The sequence below is a fragment of the Scomber japonicus genome, chromosome 18 (genome assembly GCF_027409825.1).
Source record: "Scomber japonicus isolate fScoJap1 chromosome 18, fScoJap1.pri, whole genome shotgun sequence".
In the NCBI taxonomy this organism is placed as follows: Eukaryota; Metazoa; Chordata; class Actinopteri; order Scombriformes; family Scombridae; genus Scomber; species Scomber japonicus.
The window spans coordinates 15,394,678-15,407,397 of NC_070595.1; the positions used below are offsets into that span (position 1 = coordinate 15,394,678).

Below are 12,720 nucleotides of genomic sequence, written 5' to 3' on the forward strand. Positions count from 1 at the left end.
TAAAACTAAATAAGCAATAAATGCTTTTACATTTTGATCAGTGATGTAAAAAGCTGTCGACAGGGGGCGAAAGTCACCACATTTTCCTCTTGATTGAAATCTCGCGATGATTCATAAGAATAAAACTCAGCGAGACCTATCTCGGTTCTTCTTCCTGTTATAACGATCACGTAAGTGAAGCGCCGAGTCGTTCACTCTTGTCAAAATCCTCTTTTATCTCACGCATCGTTGTACTAACACATTAGGAATGACTATAAAATTACACAACAACATGTTGTTTCCTGATACTAATGACATTTTTTATCGCAGTAAAGCAGAATTTGAGATAATTGTGACTTTTTGAAGATATGTTCAGTGCTAAATATGGCGGCGATGCTCGTGTTCGGGGATAAGACCGCCACTAGATAATGAAAGCTCTTTGTTGTTGAATTGTATTTTAATTATGATCTCTGATTTGTCCCACAGCAAATGGCGGACGACGCCGGTGGTAGAGGAGGTTTTCGCGGAGGTTTTGGGGCAGGCGGCCGCGGCCGGGGCCGTGGACGCGGCAGAGGCCGTGGCAGGGGCCGCGGTGCTCGGGGTGGCAAGTCCGAGGACAAGGAGGTAGGAGCAAAATATTTATCAACTGGTGGTTAGTCTGCAGCGTCAGGCTTAATATTTCTAATAATTGTGAATACCGGTATTGTCGTTAAACGGTGATGGTCTTTTTTTCTTTTAGTGGGTGCCAGTCACCAAGCTGGGCCGCCTTGTTAAGGACATGAAGATCAAGTCCCTGGAGGAGATCTACCTGTACTCTCTGCCCATCAAAGTGAGTAGTGTGTTTATTAGTAGTGTTTTTAATACCGAAAGAGGAGGAAGGGGAGGTCTATTGCTATGAAGTGTATGAGGTTTTTCTCCACACTGGTCCACCAAATTTAAAGGTTTACTGTTAATATTTTGTATGTTTGCCTCAGTGACTTTATGCATTAATCACGTTAACTTTACTGTCACATATACATTAAGGTAGCAGATGGTAATATTGAAAGCAGTGACATTTGGCTTCTTTGAACTCTAGTTTCACAACTAATCTAAGTTGTGTAAAAAATAATTATATAAATGTATACACAACAGATTCATGCAAAGTAACTTTTTACATAATTACAATATACCTGATTTAAAAATATATATTTTTAGAGATACAGATACCTTGCTTTTTGATATGTGAGGCAAAAAATAGGTCTAATGTAGTAAACTAATTATGCATGTCATTTAACACCTGATGTTGGCAGCTGTGTAATTGTGCAACAACACTTTGTTTTTGATTTTGGATCGCTGCATCTGTCTGTATGGACTCCTAACTCGAGGACTTGGTGTTAAACTGCTATTATGTTATGATCAGTGACTCAAAACTGTACTGCACCATCAGGAAGAATGCAAAGCTATTCTAGGGTAGATGTGTTTCTCTCACAACCCCAACAAGTCATAATCTAACGCTCTGATTTCTTGTAGGAGTCTGAGATCATCGACTTCTTCTTGGGTTCTGGTTTGAAGGATGAGGTGCTGAAGATCATGCCCGTCCAGAAGCAGACCAGGGCTGGTCAGCGCACCAGGTTCAAGGTGAGTTAAATAGAAACATCTGTTGTACAGGTGACTCATAATTAGTGGTGTTATACTGTGGAGGTTGCCCAGATGTGACATTGTTGGCCTATCGTTTCCTTTACAGGCCTTTGTCGCCATTGGAGACTACAACGGCCACGTGGGTCTGGGAGTGAAGTGCTCCAAGGAGGTGGCCACAGCCATCCGTGGAGCCATCATCCTGGCCAAGCTGTCCATTGTCCCTGTCAGGAGAGGTTACTGGGGTAACAAGATCGGTAAGCCCCACACCGTTCCCTGCAAGGTGACTGGACGCTGCGGCTCTGTCCTGGTGCGTCTCATCCCTGCTCCCCGTGGTACCGGAATCGTGTCCGCTCCTGTGCCCAAAAAGCTGCTCATGATGGCTGGTATCGATGACTGCTACACCTCCGCAAGGGGCTGCACTGCCACCCTTGGCAACTTTGGTAAGGTTCAGCTAATGGTGTGTCTAAAGCTGTGTGTTTCTGGTTTTCTCCTTGCTCTGCTCAGCTTCACCTCTGCAGTGGTGTAGTTGTCGTTATCAGGAGAGAAAGTAACGAGTATTGTAATGCACGGCAGAAAGACTTATTTTAATAGTCTCCTCTGTTCCCCTTTTCAGTGCTCAACATTTAGATTTTCCACACAAGGTGCTATACTGTCAAACGTGGAGCTCCATATTTAGCATCTACTTTTTTTTTGTTCCCTCTACAGCTAAGGCCACCTTTGATGCCATCTCCAAGACTTACAGCTACCTGACCCCTGATCTCTGGAAGGAGACCATCTTCACCAAGTCTCCCTACCAGGTCAGTACACACCACATCAAATTTGCAAGAAGAATGTTAGATGTAGGTGAAGTTGTGTATTAACAGGCTCTTTTTATCTTGTTTCAGGAGTTCACTGACCATCTGGCCAAGACTCACACCAGGGTGTCTGTTCAGAGGGGCCAGGCTGTGCAGGCAGCTCCCACCTCCTAAACTTTTTGTACAGTGGAATTGTTGAAATAAACAATCTGGAAACAACATTTTATTGTGTGGTCTTGTTACTTGTGCTAAACTCTTGACTGAGCATGTGTATTAGTGAGCTACTTGTTTAGACTAAACCAAGTAATGAAACATTGGTATGAGTGCTGAGAATTAGTAGTTTTCAAATGGCAAAATAGGTGTACAGGGATCCCTGCTGTATTAGGAACAGTAGTGGAAATTAACAGTACATTTACTTTGATATTTTGAGGTACTTACACTAGTATTTAGTAGTTTTATGTACTTTATACTTCCACTCCACTACATTTCAGAAGGATATATTTTATATTCTACATCATTTTGAGTTTACAGTTACTGGTGTTTAGATTTGACAGTGGGTAATAACTTAAAGTACAACCAATTGTTAAAAATAAGACCAGTGGTTTCCAACCTTTTTATGGCTTTGACATCCTACAAAAAACTGAATATTTCATCAAAATATTTATCATCTAATGACCCCTCAGATTTGACCTTTTGGGGGCGGGGCAGACTTCTAGATTAGAAGACACTGGACTAAACTAGCGTTAAACTAGAGTTAAAACTAGCTCCACTATAACATGCTGCTTACACACTAAGTATACATCTAATATGTCAGGTCAGAGGGATCAAACCACTAATAGGATTTTTTCATGCATGACCTTTACTTGCAATGGAGCATTTGTACTTTGCTGTACTGGTACTTTTCCTTAAGGATCCAAATACTTCTTCCACCACTGTATGTGACTTTAATAATCACTATTATAATTTTGGAAAATCTAATTGAAATACAGACTTGTATATTTAGCCAATCAGCAAATGCAGCAACTTCCTCACATGGATGCAAATATGTTTTCATAAATCAGTCCTGAGTTTCCTTTAGGGGAAACATAAATGGTGTGTCAATTTCTACAGAGCTTGTGATGAGTGGATTAGCTGTAGACTTGACATGAAAACTGTTTGCAAGATACAATAAAAGTTGTAGGAAGATCACAATTATACAGTCACTGCTGCAGATGTCACTTTTGGGACAGGGTGAAAAGATTTCTCATTTTTTTTTGATTTATCACATAAACTTTATTTTACAAGTATTACAGAGGACAGATAGTAGAGAACTGTGTTTAAGCTGTCTGGGTCTGAGCTGCCGCCATCATCCTTTCTTTTTGCTTCATTAGACATTTCCTCCCGCTGGCGTACGCTCCCAGGTCCCCATCTAAAAAAACAGCAAGTCAGAAATTAAAAACACATTTAGTGGTAGTGAAGTGAATTTCAGTGTCTATGAGGGAAGAATAAAACGTGTTTATTCTGTTGAAACTATTGGGCTGCAGTTATTTTCAGTCACTGCTGCAGATCGATTAGTCTTTCAATTAATCGTAATGTCTATAAAATGGCTGCAAAATGCCCATTATCATTTTCCAATAACATATTTACCACTATAAAGAAACTGAGTAAAGCAGGAAATTCTGCATTTAATTAGCAATGTGAAGCATGAAAACAACGATAATACAACGCTTCTACATTTCTTTTCCATCACACCACACACGCTCAAACTACATCTGTTGTTCAGTACTTACAGCGTGATTGGAAGTTCTTTGTTGTCTCGTGGAACTGGTCTATCTCCCTGGCACAGTTCTGCTCATAGCTGGATCCTTCCCTCTGCTGGCAGGCCCTCAGACGTTCCTGGACCACCTTTACAATCTCCTGGTCCACTTTACTGAGGAATCAACATAAAACAACACAGTATGAAGAGAAATGGACTTTCTACAGTGAGCCTGCAAGAACAATGACATTCTGAAAGCTGACTGATGCAGAGTCTTGCTCAAGGACACTTAAGCAGGGCTAATGCTTGTAATAATGGTTTCCTATATGCCACATCAGTCTACCATGGACTGTACTTACCAATGGTCAGGCAGATGCACCGACAGCAACCATATTGTCTTTATAATGTGTCAATCATTTATACCCACATTTTTCTCATAATTAAGAAACCTGAATAAGACAACATGGAAAGTATGTAGATAAAGTTTACTTTTAGCCAGTACACCTATATGTTAAATCTCAGTCCAAAGTTATGAGCTTTATTCAGCTGCTATAAGCATTGCCACTCTTTAGAGAAAGCTTTCCATAGGATTAAAGCTGCAGGGATTCACTTCCATTGCCATACTACATGATCTGATCAGGCTTGGTTTGCAGTCAGAGTTTCAATTTACAATGTGTAGGATGAGGTGGAGGTAAGGTCCCTGTGCAGGCTAGTCAAGTTCTTCCACACCAACCTCAGAGTGATTTTTCTTCTGGACCTTGCTTTGTGTACAGCACTGTTATGCTAGCATACCCACCACCAAATATTTTTTATCCAAAATCACAGAAACCAAGAACTCCTTTCCTGCTATACTATCTTGCCCTAGGTTTGGTGCATGTAAAGATATTACAACTAGAAAATGACACAGAACCCCTCCACAGAACTGGACCTCAAGATTAGGTCAAAATGCAGGAGTTTATTTACATGACACTGGTGAGGCACCTCGGGCACCAGGGACAGTTGCTGTTATGTATGATTAGTAATACAGTCTGTCATGATGCAGAAGTTCGCTTCAGTTTCAGGGTTAAGGGAAAAAATGAAAGAAAACATAAATAATCTGTTTGTTTACCACATACACTTATGAAAAATGCTTGATATTGTAGCAGAAGCCTTAACTCTGTTTAAACCGCTTTCAGATTTGAGAAACATATATTTTGTTTACAAAAACAGAAAAAAGAAGATTTCATTAGACCAGAGGCCTGTACTACGAAGCTGGATTTTCTCCCATCGAGGTAACTTCAGGGTTAACCCTGGGTTTTCCACTGGTTCACTTCTTACCAGGGTAAATCACCATAGTAACTTAAAGTCTGTGTAAAGTAAAAATAAATATGTGTTCTGAGTTTGACATACCACAGAAAAGTGTGTTGTTAACCACCCTGCCAAATTTGAGCCATAGGGCTCAATTTTGTTGCGCTACATTTGTCAACTGTAGAGAAAATGCATGTTAGCCTAGGCTACTTATTGGCCTGGATGATGTGTTTGAATTCTTCATATTTTTGAAGAATAATTGTCTGCTCCTCCATGGTAAAGTAGTCTGCTCTGCAGGGTTTCTCCATGTTTGCCATTGGTCAGACGCTGCAAACACCACCCCTTTTATGTGAGCGCGTAGTGATCAAGATTGGAAAACCCTGGGTTCAATTACCGAGTTGATAACCAGCTTTGTAGTACAGTTTATCAGATTGCGAATGTCTGGGTAAATCAAACCAGGCAACTGAGAGATATCCCGGGTATGTTTATCCAGTACAGGCCTCAGGTCCAGATCAAAAACCAAAACGTATTCCTAATATTGTCCACTCTAATAACAAAATATTAGGAGGGTTATGGTACAAAACCACTGCCCACTATGACTTCAATAATAAAACTGAATTATCACCTTTCAGACAAAGTCAACAAAACTATAAATGTATTAGTTTTGAAAAAGTAGAAATCATGACAGAGCTGTTGGATTGCATTTGATTGCACAGATGTATCTAATGAAGTGGCCGGTGAGTGTATTAATACATATGTACATACACTCCATGCATACACATATACATAGTGTCCATCGTGATGCATACATCTAATCTGTGTTTAACCAGTCACTTACTAGTCTCTCCTCCACTGCATCTCTGCTTCATAGTAGCAGAGGTAATCTCCCTCCTGGCACTCGGTCAGGTCGGGGACACGGCGGAACTTCTGGTGGTAGTAGACCGACCTGTTATTAGCCCGGATGCCATCAACAACACCTGAATAATAATGGGAGAACACATTTCAGATCATAACTTCGTACAACCTAAAAAAAGCCAAATGGATGACCCTAGTTAGCATACCTTGCTAAAAGCGTATACCTCGCATTACTTCCACAAACCAGAGCCTTATAACTAAGTTTGTGGAATATTTTGCAAGTCAGCAACGTTAGCAGTATCATTAAAATATGTAAACATGCCCACACTACATCCCCAGCTCCTGCTAGCAGTGTGTTGTGCTAGCTAACTAGCTCAGTTAGCTTCGGTTACCTCGAATTGTGGTGACAGGCAGGTCCACGGAGTAATAGAAGAGTTTAGACAAAATCAGAGCAGGGTTTGGCAGTGCTGTCTGTTTGTCCACAGCCGGAGTCTGCCGAGGAGGCTCCGGATATGCTTCTTTATCATAGTCTGAAGGCATTATTTGGCCCTAATTTTGACCAGGACTAAAGAAATCCTACAATTCGACCTCGACAGCTCTCCTTTCGGTGCGGCGCATGCGCAGAAGACACAACACAATGGCGAAATAGAGGTCAATAAAAACTCCAATGTTATCAAAATACTCTTTATTTGTATCATTCTACAGGTGTTACTGGGTACAAATATCATGCTTGACGAGAAACGCTGCACAAACCCAATTACAGTATTTTTTAAAACACTTAGGTCGAAGTGTAAAGGTTACAGGTAAAGCTGTTGTAACATTAATGTACACTAGATGGTGCTGCAGGAGTGATCACAGCGAGATATTTTGCACTTTGACCACACAATATTATTTGGCATTGCCTAGGGTATTTTAAATCGCTAAATTGTGTTCAATTATATATATACATATATATGTATTATATTTTTAACTGAATATGCAAAATTGTGTATGGTAAAAAAGTATGTCCACAATTTCCTGTACATGAAGTACAGAAATGTGTTTATGATTGTTCGGAAATTTGAAAGTTCACGTTTGCTACATTGCTATGTAGGTTTTGCTATATAAAGATGAATCCCTCAGATGTGTGATGATGAATGACCACAGCAGTCTTGTTTGCCTTTTAAATCTGAACTGCTATAGGACAGTCAAATGTGGGAAGACTTTCTATCCAATGTTATGTGACCTACTGTATATACATATTATAGACGTATGTAATCTAGAATTGTTATTCTAGTTGTCTTTGTTTAGTTTTTTTTTGGGGGGGGGGGGGGGGGGGGTGCACGTTGCCTTCATCTCTTTCAGGAAGGAGTGTAAATGCCATAAAAATCTAGTTTATTCAAAACTAACTAAATGTAATTATTTAACATTCAATCAACACGAAGAAGCCCCAAGTTCCCAACTGCTGACTGGTTGTATCGATCCTGGAGCAGACCAGGTTAATCTCTCTCTCTCTCTCTCTCTCTCTCTCTCTCTCTCTCTCTCTCTCTCCACTCCTTTCTTGGTTGTATGGTTCCTCTACACTGGACTTCCCACCACCTTAGACCTCTGAGTGCTGCCTCTTCCCTCCTCCTATCTTCTCTTGTCATGACTTGGCAGAGATTGCCTTGTTTGAAAGAGAATACGGCTCCTCAGCTGGGCCAAGCACCAAATTAGAGCCCTTACACTTTGTATCATCTTATGTATGACCCTTGCATCAGCACTGGTCCCTCTCCCTTTTTACCCCTCGCCTGGTCAGTGTAAGCAGACATGGTCAGTGCTCCTCCTGTTTTTGGTTCTTTTTACGTTATTATGTGCAGTTTTATCTGTCTTTGTCTTTTACATGTGGGCATGTGTGTGTGATTAATTATTTTGTTTGGCTGTTTGGATTCTTAAGAGTAGATATAGTGTTTTGAACTCTTGAATTTGTCTTATCATGGCTGTCTTTGAGTGGACCATGTGGAATACTGAAATGGCGACTGATTTCCAATGCAACCTCCCATCCTCTCATTTCTTGATCTGTTCATCTTGTATACCTATAGTGTGTTTATGACGTGTGTTACTTTTGTCCTATGTCATTTATCAGGTAGATTATCAGGGAAAGCTCCTGTGGTGTTGTTTTAAGAATTACTGTGTGTTTGATTTCTGGGTTACATCCTCACTCGGCCATCTGAGTTGATATTTTATTGATTTCCTGTGGGTTATTATCTCTCCAGTCTCATCGCAAATTCCATGCCCCCCGCCATGGGCACATGGGTTTTCTGCCCCGCAAGCGCAGCAGGAAACAAAGGGGTAAGGTACGTACATGGCCCAAAGATGACCCCAGCCATCCTGTCCACCTCACTGCCTTCCTGGGATACAAGGCTGGCATGACCCAAACCCTCAGAGAGATTCACCGTGTTGGCCTCAGTAAGTAGCCTATGACTAGACTCAGCATCATGGTTGCATGGGAGGCTTGAGGAAAAATATTTACTGAGTGATGCTTGCTCATTTCTATTTAGACAGGATGACTAGAGAGGATGACAGGTGAAGGTCTGCGTTACCTGCATTGAGCTTCATTAAAATACCTGCAAATTAATTATAATTGTCTTAATTTTCCTCACAGAGCAATCAAAGCGAGAGGAAATAGAGGCTGTCACCATCATTGAGACTCCCCCGATCATCGTGATGGGGGTTGTGGGATACATTCGGACTGTGCGTGGCTTGCGTACCTTTAAGACCATCTTTGCCGAGCATCTCAGTGACGAATGCAAGCGCAGATTTTACAAAAACTGGTGTGTGTCTGTGTGTGTGTGTGTATGAATATACATTTTGTATATCATGTATAGACAATTTACCACACACTTGATGCTTCACTTCTGCTGTTGTATCTAACTACGTCTTTCTGTGTTTCAGGTACAAGAGCAAGAAGAAGGCTTTCACCAAATACAGTAAGAAGTGGCAGGAGGAGACAGGAAAAAAACAGCTGGACAAGGATTTTGCCTTGATAAAGAAATACTGTTCAGTTGTCAGGGTTATTGTTCACTCCCAGGTAAGCCTGTTTTTCTTCATACCAGTTTAACACCGTTCAGAGGGATGAACTGTATAAAATGTATACCTCGAACCTCACACCATAAACATTTAAAACAAAACTTAAAGCACAAGCAACCTTTCACTCCTTTTTCCTCTCATGTCAGTCAGACTACATTGGCTAGTCTAATGATTCACAGCTATTCTCCCCTTCTTTTGAATCCACCCCTGCAAAAGGGCAGAGGTCCACCTGACCACATGCAATGGAAATACCACATCCCCTGATCACTCAGCTGCCAAAACAAGTCTGGTCATAACTCTGACTGAGGGGAGTGTGGGAGGGTGTTGTTTCAAATAGCAGTTTAAAAATAATTTCCAGGGCAGAACCTGGCTTCTCACCCGGACTTTGCCAAGGGGAAACCTTTATGCTGGCAGCGAACAATATGAAGATGAGCCAAGATCACTGATGATGTTGTTGCTAAAATCAGTCTTTCTCTGTGCAGGTTTCAGCGTCGGCAGTGGCAATAAGATCTAAACGTCTTGTTTTTGTTGTCTGGTTGAGAGTTCAAACATGGTCTTATGCAGAGTGATTAATCTAATTATAAAATGACAGGGAGATGGTTTGTGGAGGGTATATTATTTCACTCTGTGAGTGACCCTGAACAACAAAACTTTTCTAGATTTTTGCACATCAACTGGCTTTACAGGTCTTTATTCTTCATTTGCAGATGCGATTGCTGCCTATAAAGCAGAAAAAGGCCCACATCACGGAGGTGCAGCTAAATGGGGGAAGCATCTCGGACAAGGTGGATTGGGCAAAGGAGCGTCTGGAGCAGGCTGTGCCCGTTTTTGCCGTCTTCAACCAGGATGAGATGATCGATGTCATTGGTGTCACCAGGGGTCATGGCTTCAAAGGTTGGGAAATATCCCGTTAGTTGTGCCACAAGTTGTAAAACAAGTACATTTATAACTAAATCATATTAATCGCTCACTTGGCTCATAGGTGTAACAAGTCGCTGGCACACAAAGAAGCTCCCAAGGAAGACTCACAAGGGTCTGAGGAAGGTTGCCTGTATTGGAGCCTGGCATCCTGCTCGTGTAAACTACACCATAGCTCGTGCTGGTCAGAAGGGCTATCATCACCGTACGGAGCTCAACAAGAAGGTTAGCTGATTTGCCAGTAAGACTTTATTCTGTTACCTGTTATATCAACAAATCCAATCCAAAGTTCCATAAAATCTTCTCTCCCATTAATTGATTGCTTGATTTCCTCATGCCCTCACCCATGTTCTCAGATCTACCGTATTGGTAAGGCTGTCCACATCCAGGATGGTAAGGTGATCCGGAACAACGGTTCCACTAACTACGACACCAGCCAGAAGACTATTACCCCCATGGTACTGCCCTTATTCTGTGACAAAATATGATAACTACCAATACAGAAATGAGCAAAAATACAAGCATATGTGAATTCTGGTAACACTTTTTAAATGAAGCCAATATCTGTAATGTATTACTGGCAACTGTATAGTGCATTATGATGTATTATAACAGTTTTAAGGCTTATAATTGTTTTAACAATGTCTCATGAACACTTATAAGTTGTAGGTAGACACATTGGTGCCCTCTGTAACCATAATGAAAGCAAGGTGTAGTTATGTCCTCAAGAATGTATTGCATATATAATGCACTATACTTACTGTCGACATATAAAGTGATACTAAATGTCTTTCCCTTTTTGTCTTGATATTGTCCCTGTAGGGAGGCTTCCCACACTATGGTGAAGTGAATAATGATTTTATCATGGTGAAAGGCTCTGTTGTCGGAGCTAAGAAACGTGTCCTCACCCTTCGAAAGGTACAGTCTGATTTTGAAAGTCTGAATTTAGATGTTACAGGCAATGTACAGTATACACTATTGTACCTTTCTGACTTCATAAGTTGAACAGGTAGGCTACTTTCAAAGTGGAAGGAAATGTGCATCTTTGTGTTTTCCCCAGTCTTTGCTTGTGCACACATCTCGCAAATCCAAGGAGGCTATTGAGCTCAAGTTAATTGACACCACTTCCAAGTTTGGACATGGTCGCTTCCAGACTGCCCAGGAGAAGAGGGCTTTTATGGTGAGTGTGAGAGCACCTCCAGGAACCAAGGAAAATAAGTATTTGCAGTGTGTAATTTTCAGCTCACAATTGGGCTGTTCTCCTCTTTTTCCTGTGTTGATATTAGGGGTGTGACGATATATTCAGCTCACGAGATGAGACGAGACACAATATTGGGTTCGCGAGATCCAGACGAGATTTTAACTATATTTTTAAGCAAACTTCAATGAGGAAATACAATACAAAATGGAAATTGAATTGAAATGTTTTAACTAATCATCTTGTAATGAATCACTTCAGTTCTACTTTCTAAATATATAATTATCATATGCAGTATGCAGCACTGTAAGAGGTTTCCCCATATAGGTATTTTATAGATGGATAATTTAGGTATTTATGGAAATAACAACCATAAATACAAAAGTTAGATACAATCACAAATACTAAAAAGTAAACAATTCTAATATATAAATATAAATTAAATAAAGAATCCAATTATCACAAATTATAAAATATTGATAATAAAAAAACAGAAATAAAAGTAAATTGCACAAATCATGTATCACATAAATAAACAACATATAAATTGTGTTATAATTTGGTAGTATGACTCATTTTACTTTTTGCATCATTAGGCTTCTAGGCGCTAGATTGCCCCGCTCCTCCTACTTCAGGCTCTCAGTGTAGAGACTTGAGGTCAACTTAATCTCTACTCCTCATACTTCTATGAGATCTTCTCAACAGGTAGAAGCTGCAACAAGGTTAATGATCCACACGTGACATTATAAAAAGACATGACGTGATGCGAATGAGCGATAGAAACCCGATCATCTTTTTTTTATGTGGTACGCCCCTTAATTATAGCTTCACGAGACAAAATTCACTTCGACAAGAAATACTGTCGCGTTTTCGTCTCGCGAGATCTCCCCCCTAGTTGATATAATCACCAATCACTCATGAATGTTCTTGTGTGATTTTAACCTCTGACCTCTGGTTTACCTGCAGGGGCCACTGAAGAAGGATGCCCTGAAGAAACTGCCAGAGCCTCTGCCAGAAGAGGCCTGAATGAACTGATTATGTTCTCATGCAGTAATACAATAAAGTTTGTATACATAGAGAAGAGGTATACATGTTTAAACGTTTATTTATTTTTCACAAATAAATCCGTAAGAGCATCTGGGCGGTTCAGAAACAACATGCACCAGTGTAGTTGGTTTAACAGAACTCACTTATCACAATATCATCTCAATTTGTTCCAGATATTTATCCCTACAGGCATAACCATGATAAGGGAATCAGACAATGAATGGATGAATAGTTTGTTCAAT

The 12,720-nt window shown here is 40.5% G+C and overlaps 3 protein-coding genes across 3 annotated transcripts; 2 read left to right on the plus strand and 1 right to left on the minus strand.

Moving 5' to 3' along the window:
- Positions 1 to 148: 148 nt before the first annotated feature.
- rps2 (ribosomal protein S2) lies at positions 149 to 2,611 on the plus strand. The gene is made up of 7 exons (XM_053338589.1): positions 149 to 170; positions 466 to 603; positions 719 to 808; positions 1,489 to 1,596; positions 1,703 to 2,036; positions 2,302 to 2,393; positions 2,481 to 2,611. The coding sequence occupies exons 2-7, from the start codon at positions 469 to 471 to the stop codon at positions 2,562 to 2,564; spliced, it is 843 nt and encodes a 280-aa protein (XP_053194564.1). The 5' UTR covers positions 149 to 170; positions 466 to 468; the 3' UTR covers positions 2,565 to 2,611.
- A 1,031-nt stretch (positions 2,612 to 3,642) lies between these two features.
- ndufb10 (NADH:ubiquinone oxidoreductase subunit B10) lies at positions 3,643 to 6,877 on the minus strand. Its single transcript, XM_053337678.1, has 4 exons — positions 6,660 to 6,877; positions 6,251 to 6,389; positions 4,160 to 4,299; positions 3,643 to 3,798 (listed from the first exon to the last, which is right to left on the minus strand). The coding sequence occupies exons 1-4, from the start codon at positions 6,805 to 6,807 to the stop codon at positions 3,707 to 3,709; spliced, it is 519 nt and encodes a 172-aa protein (XP_053193653.1). The 5' UTR covers positions 6,808 to 6,877; the 3' UTR covers positions 3,643 to 3,706.
- Positions 6,878 to 8,029: 1,152 nt separating this feature from the next.
- On the plus strand, positions 8,030 to 12,512 carry LOC128378231 (60S ribosomal protein L3-like). Its single transcript, XM_053337676.1, has 10 exons — positions 8,030 to 8,058; positions 8,502 to 8,694; positions 8,891 to 9,059; positions 9,181 to 9,316; positions 10,023 to 10,209; positions 10,298 to 10,458; positions 10,590 to 10,691; positions 11,056 to 11,151; positions 11,294 to 11,413; positions 12,398 to 12,512. The coding sequence occupies exons 1-10, from the start codon at positions 8,056 to 8,058 to the stop codon at positions 12,455 to 12,457; spliced, it is 1,227 nt and encodes a 408-aa protein (XP_053193651.1). The 5' UTR covers positions 8,030 to 8,055; the 3' UTR covers positions 12,458 to 12,512.
- Positions 12,513 to 12,720: the final 208 nt, after the last annotated feature.

What these genes read in the sequence shown, in the direction of transcription:
- rps2 (XM_053338589.1), top strand. Translation starts at nt 469, where the DNA reads ATGGCGGACGACGCCGGTGGTAGAGGAGGTTTTCGCGGAGGTTTTGGG. An exon ending in GCAAGTCCGAGGACAAGGAG is followed by an intron (nt 604 to 718) that starts GTAGGAGCAAAA and finishes TTTTTCTTTTAG; the next exon opens with TGGGTGCCAGTCACCAAGCT. An exon ending in TCACCAAGTCTCCCTACCAG is followed by an intron (nt 2,394 to 2,480) that starts GTCAGTACACAC and finishes ATCTTGTTTCAG; the next exon opens with GAGTTCACTGACCATCTGGC.
- ndufb10 (XM_053337678.1), bottom strand. Translation starts at nt 6,807, where the DNA reads ATGCCTTCAGACTATGATAAAGAAGCATATCCGGAGCCTCCTCGGCAG. An exon ending in ATGCAGTGGAGGAGAGACTA is followed by an intron (nt 4,300 to 6,250) that starts GTAAGTGACTGG and finishes TTGATTCCTCAG; the next exon opens with TAAAGTGGACCAGGAGATTG. An exon ending in AAAGAACTTCCAATCACGCT is followed by an intron (nt 3,799 to 4,159) that starts GTAAGTACTGAA and finishes CTGTTTTTTTAG; the next exon opens with ATGGGGACCTGGGAGCGTAC.
- LOC128378231 (XM_053337676.1), top strand. An exon ending in CGCAGATTTTACAAAAACTG is followed by an intron (nt 9,060 to 9,180) that starts GTGTGTGTCTGT and finishes TCTGTGTTTCAG; the next exon opens with GTACAAGAGCAAGAAGAAGG. An exon ending in AGAAGACTATTACCCCCATG is followed by an intron (nt 10,692 to 11,055) that starts GTACTGCCCTTA and finishes TTGTCCCTGTAG; the next exon opens with GGAGGCTTCCCACACTATGG.